The sequence below is a fragment of the Nannobrachium achirus genome (genome assembly GCF_963921795.1).
Source record: "Nannobrachium achirus genome assembly, chromosome: 4".
Taxonomy (NCBI): Eukaryota; Metazoa; Chordata; class Actinopteri; order Myctophiformes; family Myctophidae; genus Nannobrachium; species Nannobrachium achirus.
In genome coordinates, this window is record NC_137813.1 from 65305887 (window position 1) to 65321150 (window position 15264).

The 15264-nt window shown below is 40.5% G+C and overlaps 1 protein-coding gene across 1 annotated transcript in view; it reads left to right on the forward strand.

Annotated features, from left to right (window-relative positions):
• LOC308283110 (uncharacterized protein) overlaps positions 1-14984 on the forward strand; it is a gene marked incomplete at both ends in the record, with an annotated part of 48643 nt that extends 33659 nt beyond the window's left edge. The window contains one exon of the mRNA XM_080723493.1: positions 14070-14984. Coding sequence (XP_080579619.1) covers positions 14070-14984 — 915 coding nt within the window. The remainder of the gene's footprint in view (positions 1-14069) is intronic.
• Positions 14985-15264: the final 280 nt, after the last annotated feature.

Genomic DNA, 15264 nt, shown 5'->3' on the forward strand with positions numbered 1-15264 from the left:
ATGACCTTGTCGTTGACCTTGCATGAACATATGACACTGAACTTGAATTGCTTCAGTCACCTCATAAATCATCTCAGCACCCCAGAAAACTTTAATAAAAAAAAAGCTTTAATAGCAATATAAGGGCCTGAACAAGTAATCAGCTGCTATGTTGAAATTGCTATCATATCATTTCATAAACTACAGACATGTAGCAATACAAAAACCTTTTCCCCCTATAATGGTACCGATATCCAAAAAATGAGAGGTCTGGACTACAGGAGAGAGCAAGACTGTATGGCTGCAGGGGTATAGTCTTTTCCCTCAGTCCCCTCTTGTGATAACGTAGAAGCCACGTCCCCCCGAGCCTCGAACTTTCAGAATGAAAGCTCCACCCCTGCAGCCATACAGTCTTGTCTCGGAGAGAGCGCGTGTTAATATTAAAAAAAGTACATGTCATAGAACTGCAACGCCATTACAAGGTGTGTTCCAGGGGAACGAACATTTACACGTTCGGATCGAGAATCTAGACAGTGAGTTGAAGTTGAATGACATTGTGAATTCATTTGTGGGTTGTGTTATTTAAAGATAGATTGCAAAGCATTCAGTTGTTCTTATTTATACGATTATAGAATTTAAGTGCTCTCTTTTTTACTTTTATAATGAGTGGGTATCGTCCTAATTCTGCCCGGCAAGCATTGTTTGTTGTTTTCCGTTGGGTGCGGAATATAGATTTGCAGAGTTCTGCGTGCATAGTCTCAGTTTGGTGTCTGTGTCATGCTCTAGTATATAATATACCAGCCGATTTCCGTGTTATCCTCCCTTGGGATGGGTCTGTTATCACCCCTGTCATGCCTTGGCCAAGGCTCAGTAGTCGGACTACCAACTACCAGGAGTAGTCCAGGCGTTTCGGGCAGTATTTTGATGGAATCGTGCACTTTATGAAAGAAGCATGAAATTTGGCACACAGTTAGAACATGCCATATGGAACATTTTTGGCTATAGGGGCATCGCAGATTTGTCATGGGAAACTTGTGGGAGCCAATCAAAGTTGGGCTCTCATAGACTTTACTATAGAGTAAAATAATACAAAAAATAAATATGCTTTAAGTAGCATGTGAGGGGTCAAACTAGGTGTTTTTCGGGATTCTGAATCCAATGCATAATTTGTTTTGCAGAAAAAACACTCCTTGCGCTAAAAACTGACCCCATCATTTGGCAATAAAACTATGATTTAGTGATGAGTCATCACTTTTCACAGTTTTGTGGCAGAGGTTTCTTGGAAAGGAATGTTTTTCGTGCATAACAAATGCTTGCATTGGATTCAGAATCCCGAAAAACACCTAGTTTGACCCCTCACATGCTACTTAAAGCATATATTTTTTATTTATTTTACTCTATAGTAAAGTCTATGAGAGCCCAACTTTGATTGGCTCCCACAAGTTTCCCAAGACAAATCTGCGATGCCCCTATAGCCAAAAATGTTCCATATGGCATGTTCTAACTGTGTGCCAAATGTCATCCTTCTTTCATAAAGTGCACGATTTTTGCCTGAAATGCTCTCACTAGAGCTGGTAAATCCGTTTTCGCCCATAGACTTGTCATTGCAATGCACATGCGCCAACGCACGTTCACAGGAACAATGTACTGGTCACTCCCTCAGTGAGAATCGAACCCGGGATTACCGTCGGATTACCAGTCCCCGTCGCTACCGACTGAGCTAACCAGGCCAGCTGGCGGACTTTTTTTTTTTTGCTTGGTTTTACACATGACTCGGTAACGGAACGCGATGCGGCGGTGAAAAATACTATGCCTAACTCTAAACCTAACCCTAACCCTAACCCTAACTCTAACCCTAACCTTAACCTCAGTAAAACTATGGCTAAGGGGGTCATTACATGAGGTCGATTTTTTTGTAGACGATAGTTTTTACTATTGATTCGGCCATTTTGACACACGGAGACGCGGTTTCATGACCCTAACCGATACTTTTCGGAATTCGGCTCTGAAAGTGCATTTCTGCGGTTTCGCATCAGTTTCGCAACGGTGTAATATCGGAATTCGGCCGTGAGGGAGAGTGCGATGATGTCATAGCACCCCCTCCTCTGCTCCCCTTCCCCTGCTGCATAAAGTGTCAGTCTGTCAGACTAACCGAAAATGTATTATTATTATTTGTGTTGTTGTAGGCCTAATTAAAACCCAGAAAATAGCCCAGTGATCTATTAGCACAAACCTCATTTGAAAAATGTCAGGAGTAGTCTATATGAAAGCCTTTTAAAAATGTCTAATTACGCACAAGTCGTCGCACCTGGGCTGGTACCCTAGCTGGCCTGTCGGAGTTGCAACAGCTCTCCTCTCCGCAAAGTTAAATTAAACCATTAGGCTATGGTATTCCATTCTAAGCAAAGCAAACCAATGATTAATGACTATTTTGCGTTCCCCTTTTTCAACTTCTCACCAAAAAATACTGGATTAATTCTTCATGCACCGCGCCACATCACAGACGCAGCGGACTTCAGGTAATGAGTGAGTTATTGTAATATGCTGAGTCTTGCTGACAGACAGACAGACAGACAGACAGAATAAACATAACTGTCCAGTCAGTCAGAGACCATCACAAAAACTTCCTCCATATCCTCGCTCCCTCTCCTCCAGTCAAAGAAATCATGTCGCTTTTTCTCTCCAGTGCGTCTAGCCTCCTCTTAAGGCACGCATGTTGCTTCCAAACTAGGCAATTTACTTAAAGCCATAACGGAAGGCTATGATTGTGACTTCCAGTGAAATAACAGACTGCCAGTGGCGTATGGCGTCAGTTCATTAATTTATTCCGTTAGTTTATTTTGCGACGGCACATCATCCTCCATTGCGCCGCATCCCAGTGCAGTGCGTCAGTTCAGTAAGAGCTAAGGTATGGCAACATGACTGTTGTCTGGTCTTACACGTGCAAGGCACGCATGCAAGACAGTCATGTTGCCAATACTTAGCAACAGGCATGATGAATTTATTTTAAGAAGTAGGCTACATTTTATTATTTTCCCTTGTAATCAAGGTATGGTAGACTACCATACCCATATGTGCCTCTGTAGGCTACTCCGTTAGCTGCCTCGCATGGTGCGTTATAGCCTACTTCTGTGTTGCAGATAGAAGACAGAACTCACTTAATATAGCCCATCCCCGTAGATAATGTCCAGAAATATGCTCCATAGGCTATAAATGTTCCGACCTTCATCTTCCAGGTGACTTTTGTTGGTGTTTCACTTCACCTCGCTAAAAACCTCCTTTTGCGGGACTCATTGAATATGCGAACAGACGATAATAATATGGATTTGGGAGCATAGCCTAATTACAAAGCATGTCTCATTAAAAACAATATATATTTTATAGTTGAAGGGTAAATACACAGTATAGGCCTATGTAGGCTGGGAACATGACACATTTTGCTTGAATTCATGCGTTGTCAACTTGTAGTATAAACACAGAAAAACGAACCAACAACAAGGTGTAAACGCGACATTTTTTGGGTAATAAATCCAAAACGAGACCGGCAGCGTTTCCAATCGTCCTGGTATAAAGACCCCCTAAACCTAATGCAAAAAAAAGAATGTCGGAGCGGCGCATCCATCTCCGTAGCGTCCTCAGTAAGACCGCATGGCTAGAATTCCCAACCCTGTAGTCTCGAATCCCAGCGTGACTTCTTTTTTTCCCCTCGTGTGTTGGTGCATGCGCATTGCAATGACAAGACCAAGGCTGATATTAAGGCTGATATTGGGACTACCCAGCTCCTGGTAGTTGGTAGTCTGACTACTGAGCCTTGGCTAAGGTATGATGACAATATTGATAACAGTCCCATCCCAAGGATATGATAACGCATGTATCACAGTAGCCTAGTCAAAGTTAGCAAAGTCTAGTGGCTAGAAGGGCTTTTCATGCACCCCCCGGAAATATATTTCTAATCAGTGTTTCCTTATTGGAAAAAATGTGCTGAAAATGATGAGCTATGTTAAAAAGTTGTCAAAATGTCCCTACTAAGGGTGCCGGAAAAAATCAATATGAATCGATTATCGGTTTCAACACTAGCGATACAGCTGCATCGATGCGCGTTTACCCGGATCGGTCCAAATCGCGGCCGTATCGGTCGATGTATCGGTCCTAAAGTTATTAATCGGATTCACTGGATTTTAGCATTAAATAATTAACCTGCTGTGAAATTCTGAACTTACTTACTCAGCGTTTACTGTTACAAATCATTACTTCAAAAGTGAGCGCTGCTAACACAGTCAGTGCTGCAGTGCAACGGAAAGAAAAAAAAAGAAAAAGCTGCCTGCTGCTCTGTCCTCCGATAGAGCTGGGTTTCTGCGTACTGCAGTGACTGTCCTGCGGGAAGCCGCAGATCTACAAGCCCACAGCCTGTTGCATGTGGATGGGTTGTAAACTTATAGATCTGCTACTTCCGACGCAGAACGCTGGTGCGTGTATGACGCTCGTAATTGTGCGACACACAGCGACTTGTAAACAAACAAACAACGTGGTAGTTCCATCACTATGGAGTATTCCAGTGGAGAAACGCAACATTTGGATTTTATAAGAATGCGACAGTAATGGATTGGATAACACTTTTCCCAGTCGAACCATCAGAACTTGTCGACAGCAAAGGTAATAATCACAGCATCAGCTTTTATTGCAAAGGGCTACTATAGAGTATTGGTTTTCAAAGTGGGGTCCGGGGACCCCCAAGGGTCCTTGAGGGAGTTCTAGGGGGTCCTAGGCGAAATGATAGGAACCAAATGGACCGTTGGGTATGTGTAACTCAGGGGAGTGTACATTCTGTACAAATGGAACCAAATGGACCCTAATGGACCCTCGGGTATGTGTAACTCAGGGGAGTGTACAAATGGAACCAAATGGACCCTGATGGGTCCATTTGGTTCCATTTAAACTTAAGACAAGAGCCTGATCCATGTCAAACTGGGGGTCCTTGACATTGATTTTTTTTTCTTTTTTAGAACTACTGCAGTAGAGCCATAAGATAACAAGTAGACATGATGTGTGCCAGACTTCAAATGTTGCACAATATTTTATACTGCTGTTGTTACTGTTGTAAAGTGGATCTCTTTGAAATGTTCTTATTGACTGAATAACAGCAGGCTCTTTTACTAGTTTTATTTGGTGATCTGATATGTGGCATTGCTGAGGATTGATCTGATCTGTGGCATTGGTGAGGATGTATTTTAGTTTTTCAGTGTTATTATAGCAGCTTTGCAAAGTACAATTATTGCACTGTACTGAAGCCTGAAGGGCCAGGCCTTTTGTGTGTTTGTTTTATATTTTTCCACCTGACCAACTGTAACTGCTAAAGTGAAGCTCTTAGAAATGGGTGTGTGAGAGATTGTCAAACCATGTCAGGCTTTGTAGTTTACATTAATTATTTTTTGTATCTACATGTCTGTGTCTATTTAGAATGAACACAACAATGACATGATACTAAAATGATTTGTCATCCATCTTTCTGTCTTTCTGTCATCCATCTTTCTTTACAATTTTCTGTTATTCCTTGGTCTTTTATGAGATATCCATTATTTGAAGGTCAGCAATGCTACTTTATAGATTATAGCTTTTTACCTTCGTACTCTCATATGCCCCTGTCTCCATAGACGTCCATGTAATTCATAGTGCACGGATCATGCACACCCATGCCTAGATAATGCACCACGTGTGTCCACATTGCTCACAGCTTTCAAACAAAAAAATCCGAATGGAAATCCGTTCAGGCATTCATGAGATAGCAGCCATTATGTTTTCCTAAAATGTAAACAAAGATGGCTGCCATGTTTGATAGATGGGGTTGCTATGGGGGTTAAACATGCAATTTCGCGATTGCTATCATGCCTACTACATTTTTTGGGGTCAAAAAATGTTTTTTTTCCAAAAAAAATTTTTTTCAAAAGATTTTTTTCCCCCCAAAAACGGGAAATTCTCTGGACTATCGGGCCTGGCAGGGAAAGACATTGAAATAATCTCGGGACTATCTGGCATGCAATGAGTTTTAATTGAATGGAAAATTAATGTTTCATTAAACGTATGTATCATATCACACCGTATCGCATCGAATCGTATCGAATCCAATCGAATCGCATAAAATTCCACAAAATCGAAATCGTATCAAAATTGCACCGAATCGAATCGTATCGAATCGTTCTGTATGTAAGATGTATCGTCTCTGAATCGAATCGTAGCCCATGTATCGGATACGTATCGAATCGGCTTGTAAGGGATGGATACACACCCCTAGTCCCTACCCTTTTGTATATTTCTCTGGTGAAATTGGGTAAAGCCAAATATTAATTCAATAAAATTACATAAATAGAGTTCATGGAGTATCCTGACACATAGGGGTAAGTAAGAGAATAGGATTTGGGGGCTTGCTACTATTGAATTTTTAAATATGACCAGCATCATCCCCAGAAACACACACACATATACTGTCCGATTGACAAACAACAAGAAGGATGATTCCAGCACTTTATGGTGAATATCACTGCCTCATATATCTTCAGAAAACTTCTCATATCCCTAAGCTTCAATTTGAGCCCAAGATGACCTTTCTATCTTGAAAATTACTCTTTCTGTAGCTACAGTTCTGCACCATACGTCAAATCAAAGAAAATAGGATATTTAGTCAGTAGCTCTCCAGAAGCCCTAGAAGTATCATGCAACCCCCGGATATATATTTCTAATCAATGTTTCCTTATTGGGAAAGATATGCTGAAATGATGAGCTATGTTAAAAAGTTGTCAACATGTCCCATCTACCATCTTTATGCAAATTAGTGCTGCCATTATTGAAAAATCTACTGTCACTATGTCTCAGGCAATATTGCACTAAAATGAACAAATAAGGTGACTAGACCTATGTTTTGAGGGTCAAGGATCTCATTGAAACTATACTTAAAGTGGCCACACCTTGTTGGTGTGAAAATCAGTCCCGCCATTACAATATAATCACATTTCCACCAAGTAAGAGATACTGTATAACTTTACAAATAAGGTGTCTAGACAGATGCAGAGTGTTTTAACCAAGCTACTGTATGTAGCAACACACATGCACGTGCACGCACGCACACACACACACACACACACACACACACACACACACACACACACACACACACGTGCGCGCACGCACGCACGCACTGTCCGAAAGATACGCCTTTCAAATCAGCCGTTCAACACTGTTTTCCCTGTCTGTATTACTTTAGATCAAGTAAGAAATAATCAGCTTATCACTATAAGGAAAAGTACAGAGAGGCTGCTGAACAGCGCCACCCATAGGATGGAGCCTAATGAATAGGGGTCATACAGTATAATTATGTATTCGGGATGTTTTAATCATTAACTTGTGATTGTGATTTTCGTATACCTTCTAATCAGTGATTTGTGATTATAACCATAGTATGATTTTCGTATACTTTCTAATCATTGATTTGTAAGTTAATCACATTATAATAATCAGGTGTAAGAGTATTCGTTGGTGATCAATCATCGGAGTAGAATAGATCCTTTGCAGTCAATCAAGGGGTTACACTGTGTTAACATAGATAATCATTTTTCCTTCCACACCATTCAGCGGTCTCAGGCATTGGGCGGTGGTAGCCTGCCCGCTATAGTGAGTCATTGGGTGGGGGACCAACTGTCTCTCTGCGAACGGTGTGCATGTTGCAATGTCTTGACCTCTGCTCCAGCAGAAAGAGGAAGGGTGGTTTGATTTAAGTATCTACAATAACAAGTATCTACAATAAAATGGTTAACAACAAGCGAACGGTGTGCATGTTGCAATGTCTTGACCTCTGCGCCAGTAGAAAGGGGAAGGGTGTTGGACCTACAGTTTCAGTATGGCATGGTTGGAATGAAAAATAATAATGTGATGTCAAAATGGTTAACAAGATCGTGATGATGTGTAATGATGTTAATAAAGTGATTTATGTTTAACAAATGTGAAGGGGAGAATGGAAATGGTTAGGAAAAAAGGGTGTTCGCAGGCATACTAAAAGAAAACTAGTTACATGTACACGTGTGAGTAGAAGTTTAAAGGAATATGTACGGCAACATAGCTATGCTGGCATAGACATATATATATATATATATATATATATATATATGTATATATATATATATATATATATATATATATATATATATATATATATGGACATAACAGGAATATAGTATTTTCAGGGCCACCGGTATCTCTGTGACAGGTACACAGTGAGTGCTCTCTGTTACTTAAGCTGCTGTATTTGGGCAGACCTGTCGGGGTGGCGGATCTACAGGCTTATCGCATGTGGGTCTGCTATCTATCCGATGGCCGAAGCAGTCAGGGATGTTAGATTGGGAGGATGGACGGGGATTAAAGTGGCTGACTGAAAAGATAGTAACGAGTTGTGTTAGGCCAGATAGCGTACTCATAATCATAGAGTACATGGTGGAACACTGCTGGCTGCTCCAAGTCTTGGCCCAAGTATATTCGCTTAGGGGACGCAGATCAGGTCCTCATATCAGAACCTTACAGTAGAGATGGTATGGGGATGTGATTGGAAACGTGACAATGACCGGAGCAGCGTGACTGGCACCATCGTGTACGCAGACTTTTACAAAAATATTTATAACAATTATGTTAAGCCTATAGACGGGTTTCTTGTTTACAAACATTGAGACTAAATGCACAGCTGACTGTATCATGTAATCAATTCCGTCCAATCCCCAAACCTGTTGTTTTGGGGAGCGCTGGTTTCATTGGCTAATTTTGGTACGGACCCTGCGCACGCATCTAGTTTTATCAGTGTAACGTGGACCAGAAACCCGTCTATAAGCCAGACCTGGGCATTGTACGGCCGGGGGTCGTATGCGGCCCCTTGGTTCACTCTGACCGGCCCTTGTAGGGACTGTCGGTTATGACATCACCGCAAGATTCGGGGCTTAACTCCGCCCACTTTGGCGGCCATTGCCATTGCTAGGTCTTGGATGCATCAAGATCAGTCTGTACTAGTTCTACTTGTTGAGCAAGCAACGATACTTTTACTTCAATTGCTCTAGGCTTTGATTGCATTTCAATAAAACCAAATTTGATCAACATAACGATCACACACATTTTACTGTTTATAGGGAATGTTATATTATTATAAACCGATCTTTATTTCCAAAGCAACGGATGAATGTGATGGCTGTTCTGATCTGCTTGTGCTCTTTCTGCGCTCATGCATGGACAGCCGAAGGAGCGATTTTAGCGTGATATCTTTTTATTGGGAGACAATAATGATCGTTTAAATGACATTCCAGTGAATATGGACACTTTTAAATTTTAATTTTTTGATGAAAATTGACCGAGTAATGGCCGGGTCAAATTGAAAGTGGTCTTGGCAGTGGCCCAATAACTGGCTGTAGGCACGCTATGTGGTGTAAAGTAATTAAGTATATTTACTTAAGTACTGTACTTAAAGGGATAAGAAACCCCGCCTCTAATTTGTTTTATGGGATTTCAGAACATGAAAAGATTTCTAAAATGTAGGCGTGGTTATCTGCCGTTGTGGGGGGAGGGGGCGGAGTAATGCGTCTTGTAACAGAGAGAGACAGACCGAAGCTGTCAGCAGTGGGCACTTGTTGCTTTTCCATTTCGGAAACATTTTTTAAAACCAGCCTTTGGAGGTGTAAAAAGTATAAAGATTCGGCAACTCCCATGTTCTGTAACCAATTAAAATGTGCAGGTATTTTTCTCCAGCTCTGGACCACGGGAACCAGTGAAGAATGGACGCTAGGCTCGCTATTTGCTGTGTAGTGTGTGTGTGTGTGTGTGTGTGTGTGTGTGTGTGTGTGTGTGTGTGTGTGTGTGTGTCGTGACTCGTGACAGTGCGCGCGCACACACAACGTCCACACACACGAAAACTAGCAGATCTACAAGCTCACAACGCGTCGCGGGGCGTCGCTTTCGCGACGCGTTGTGAGCTTGTATATTAGCTATGTAGCTATGTAGCCTAGCTAACAGCCGTAGCAGCAATAGCTTCTCATGTAAACACGTTGGTTTCGGCTCTACGGCTATTAGCTAGGCTACATACATAGCCGATATACAAGCTCGCGACGCGTTGTGAGCTTGTATATCTGCTATTTTCCGTGTGTGGACGTTGTGTGTGTGCGTGCACTGTCACGACACGCACGCACGCAAACACACACACACACACACAGGCTACACTACACGGAAAATAACACAGGCACCACACAGTGTAACTGTCTGTTGACAGAGAGCCTGCTCTTCTCTCTGGCTGAAACAAGCTAGCATACAGTGAAACCACGCCCCCCCTTGATACGACTCTGTAAAACAAACGTTAATATTAATTAGATATGCCTACGTCACGTTACACCACAGAACATTGATAGCTAATATTTAATGAGTGGCGCGAAATATTTCTTTTTGACCTAGAAACTGGAAGTACACAGAAATAGCTACAGAGACAGCAGAAAGCTCTGAATCCCCAAGCCTATGGGCAAATTGAACCATATCACTGCTCCCTATCACAAGTGACTCATTGATATAATATATATTTATAGAAAAAGTGATTTTGTGTTTCATGCTCCTTTAAGTAGGCCTACACTTTTGAGTAATATGTAGGCCTACTTTGCCAATATTTTTACTTCTTCTCCACTACATCTCTGATCCAAATATTGTAGGCCTGCTTTTACTCCACTGCATTTATTTCAAAACTTTAGTTAGTAATGCTAGGCCTACTATACTTTTGATTATTATTACAAAACATCATTAACCCCTTCAGCATATACATATATTTTGACCATTTGAAAATAGACGATCTACAAGCTTACAATGTTAGATCCATGCTATTTTCAAAAGATTTTTTGATAACTTGAAAGGGACATTCTGCACAATGAGTAGGCCTACTTTTGCTGTTGGTACTTTAAGTACATTTTGATACCATTACCAATACTTTTACTCATGTAAATTTTGAATAGGCCTACTGGACTTCGACTTGTAATAGAGTACACTTGCATTGACCAATCCATCTTATCTACAACCAGCGAACTGTCAATGCTGTTCTCAGGTCATCACTTCCTTTTATCCAAGAGTCTCACAAGAAAGATAGCAACGAACATGGCGGGCGGAAGTGGCCGATTTTTGCAAGGCCACGCCCAGTCCTCAACACCTATAGGGTTAATGGCAAATTACAAAATAAACATTTTCTAATTTTACCTAATGCATGGACTAAAGCTGCATTTCTTTTATTTGAAGTTTCTTTATTCATGTACATATGGACGCAATGTGATGCGTACATCAGCACGTGTGTGTGATCATTGGATGATGTCTCAATAACAAGCAGGTGATCAGACTGGTCACAAAAGTCAAGACAACCTGCCTTACCTTACCCAACAAAAATGGCTAAAGTGGCTTAAAAAAAAGGTCAATGTTTGTTTTCAACTAAATTGGACTGCTAAGTGTTTATTTACTGAAGTCGGATGTAAAGCTGTGTGTTTATTTTGGCGGGGAGCACATCTTGCGGGGAGCACTGCCTTTTGGCCCGGCCCTCCATAATATTTTCTGTTGTTCATGTGGCCCCATGGAAAAAATAATTGCCCACCCCTATAAGCCATCCAGGATTGCAGTGAATCATGACTATAAAACCTTTGATCCTATATGTGAAAACATATTTTAATATTACATTATTTGATATATTGCATTTAATAACTACCATTTTTCAAATTGAGATTTTCAAAATGTTTTTTTTTTTCATAGAAATAAAGGTTTTATGGTCATGATTCACTGCAATCCTGGATGGCTTGGTTCTAGGCTTAACATCATTTTTATAAATATTTTCGTGAAAGTCTATGATGATAATTGTTACATTTATTTTCATTGTAACAGAAATGGAAATGGCTATAGAGCTTTTTCCAGAAACAGGAGAATACTTGCTCTGCCCTTTGAGAAAGTGATTTTCCTTTACCTGGAACATCAATTATTTAGTAAACTGAATATTATATCACACATCCACATATGACTTTATTGATTGAATACTTTATTAGTCATAAAATTGATTTAGGCTAAAAGGCTAAAAGTAAAACACAAAAACGTCCTGGGGACTTTCCATTGTGGTCCTATGTATTCAATACATAACACGCACGCACGTGTGTGTGTGTGTGTGTGTGTGTGTACACACACACACACACACACACACACACACACACACACACACACACACACACACACACACCCACACACACTCACACACACACACACACACACACACTTTTGTATGTTTACAGAGTTATTTACAAATAATGGACTGTCTTTACAGCTGTGTAGAATTGTTGCTCCCTATGTTTACATGTTATTACATGTTATCTTTACTTTATGTGTCTGCCTTCATTTAATGGAAAGCAGTTCTTCTAACTTTGTATATAATTTAGACATAATTATACATATTGTTACATATATTATAATTACTATAATATATAATACTTTTATCATAATATAAATATGATGTATATAAATAAGTAATCCTAATAATAGGCTATAACTTCTGTATGGTATTACAATGATGTGTTATGGCATCAAACAGTAATGATTAACAACTAAATATACTTATTTATTAATAATTAACCCAAGCACGAACCTTGCATCATTATTCTGGTGTTAAAGGAGTAGTTCACCCCCAAAATTACTTTTTTTCTATTGATTAGTCACGCCATGGAGACTAGAGTTCAATAATATTTTTAGTTTTTTGTCGCATTCCTAAGACAAACATGTGATAACAATAAATTTACCCCATTCGTTCTGGATAACGGGTCCCCCATCCGGAATCAATGGGGGTGAATTTACTCGAATCAAATTTTTGTTTTAGGAATGTGACAAAAACCAAAAAATATTATTGAACTCTACTCTCCATGGCATGAGTAATCAATAGGAAAAAAGTCATTTTGGGGGTGAACTACTCCTTTAACCTTGGACAAAAATAGCCGATCTACAAGCTCACAATGCCAACTTATTAATTGTCTCGAGTGACTAAAGGGTGACATCTAAAAGGTCTTTATTGCTTGAATATTAACTTTGAGAAGGTAATAGTATGTGTTGCACTTACAGTAGTGACAGTATTCCTGAAAGAAGAGGGGTATTTCACATTTCAAGGGTTTGAACCTAAATGGTGTTTACATTTACATTACATTTGTATTATTCATTCTATTTTCTATTCATATTTCTATTTACCATTTTTGCACAATCATTGCACAAACCAACTAAATAATTGAGAACAAGTTTTTCTATAACTGACTTACTGGTTAAAAATTGAAGCTAAGTATTGCTCATTTGACAATACTTCTGGGGCTGAAAACTACTTTAAAGGGTCATTTACTCATTTCATTGATATTGTGACTTTACAAAACTGCTTGTGCGTTTATTAGTTAAAAAGAGATGCAAGCTAATTAAAACTGAGTTAATCGGAAGTTAATATTTTTAAAAGAACTCAAAAGCCCTCCCCTTAATTCATGACCACGAGGGGACCGCTATACACACATACATATTTACTGTATATAGGCTACTTTGTATCAGTACATACACATACCTATACAATATATACACCGCCACATTATATTCATTCATGTACAGTATACAATACATTTCATGTCCATAATCAATACGTTGTTCCTTCTTCTCTTCCAGGGATCACCATGGAGGCTAAAGAGTTTATCACACGGAACAAGACAACTCTTCAAGATATTCTAAGGCCAGACATTAACTTTGTCATAGAGTGTGTATTTGAAAAGAAATTAGTGGTGGATCATCAGTATGCCAGACTGAAGAACATCTCTGACCCATGCCGTGCAGCCACTGAACTGGTCGACACAATGATATTCAAGGGGGAGACAACTTGCATGTCATTCATGTGTCTGCTACAAGATGCAAAACTAACAGAGCTTTTTCCTCTTCTGAAGACCAACGACCAACTGAAGTCTAACCTGGAATCTCTACAGGACAACAGGAACAAATACAAAAATGTTGCTCAAAAATACAATGCTGTGGTTCAACACAACAAGAAGCAGGTGGTGACCACAGAGAAGCAGATCAAAGAAGAGTTTGAAAAGATGCACCAGTTCCTGAGAGAGGAAGAGAAGACCAGACTGGCTGCTCTGAGGGAGGAAGAGGAGCAGAAGGTGAAGATTGTCAGCAGAGAGATGAAGATCATTCAGGAGCAGATCTCCTCTCTCTCAGACAGCATCTCTGCTGTAGAACAAGAGCTGCAGAAACCCAGTGTGTCATTTCTCAGCAGTTATAAACACACTCAGACCAGCGCCAGAGTCCAGTGTAAACTGTCAGAACCACAGGTGGTCTCTGGAGCTCTGATAGACGCGGCCAAACACCTGGAAAACCTGACCTTCAGAGTGTGGGAGAAGATGAAGGAGAAGGTCAAGTTCACTCCTGTCATTCTGGACCCAAACACAGCATACCCCTGGCTCTGTCTGTCTGAAGACCTGACCAGTGTGAGACGTACAGGCACAAGGCATCAGCTTCCTGACAACCCAGAGAGATTCACTAAGTATGCCAATGTTCTGGGTTCAGAGGGCTTCAGTTCAGGAAAACACAGCTGGGAGGTTGAGGTTGGAGACAATCCTGACTGGAATGTAGGTTTGGCTAAAGAGTCTGTTGACAGGAAGGGAGAGAGAAATGTCTCACCAAAATATGGAATATGGTGTTTATGTCAGGGAAGTGGGAAGTACACAAATGGAGTTAAATCCATCCCACTGGAGAGGAATCCTCAGAGGATCAGAGTCCAGCTGGACTATGACAGGGGGGAGGTGTCCTTCTACGACCCTGAAGACATGACTCACATCTACACTCATAAAGACACTTTCACTGAGAAACTCTACCCTTATTTCTCTATTGGATCGACTGGTGATGCTGAAACCATTGATGTCAAAGTCTGCCAAGCAAAGACATGTCTCTCTGTGAAGATATAGAGATGTCAGAGTGTGCATGAAACCACATTAAACATTGCATCCCTGTTCTGGCGAGAAACATTCAGCGAACACAGATCTACAAGCTCACAACACGTAATTTTCAAAATGTAAAAAAAAAAAGAAAACCCATAATATGTGCGTGCGCGCGTGTGTGCGTGCGTGCAAGCTCGCTCACTGCTGCACGCATGTGTTCGTGAGTATAAACACTGTTGTACAGTAAGATAGCCTTCATCAAAGTGTTCATTCATCATCAGTGACAGTCATCTATGATCATCTTCAT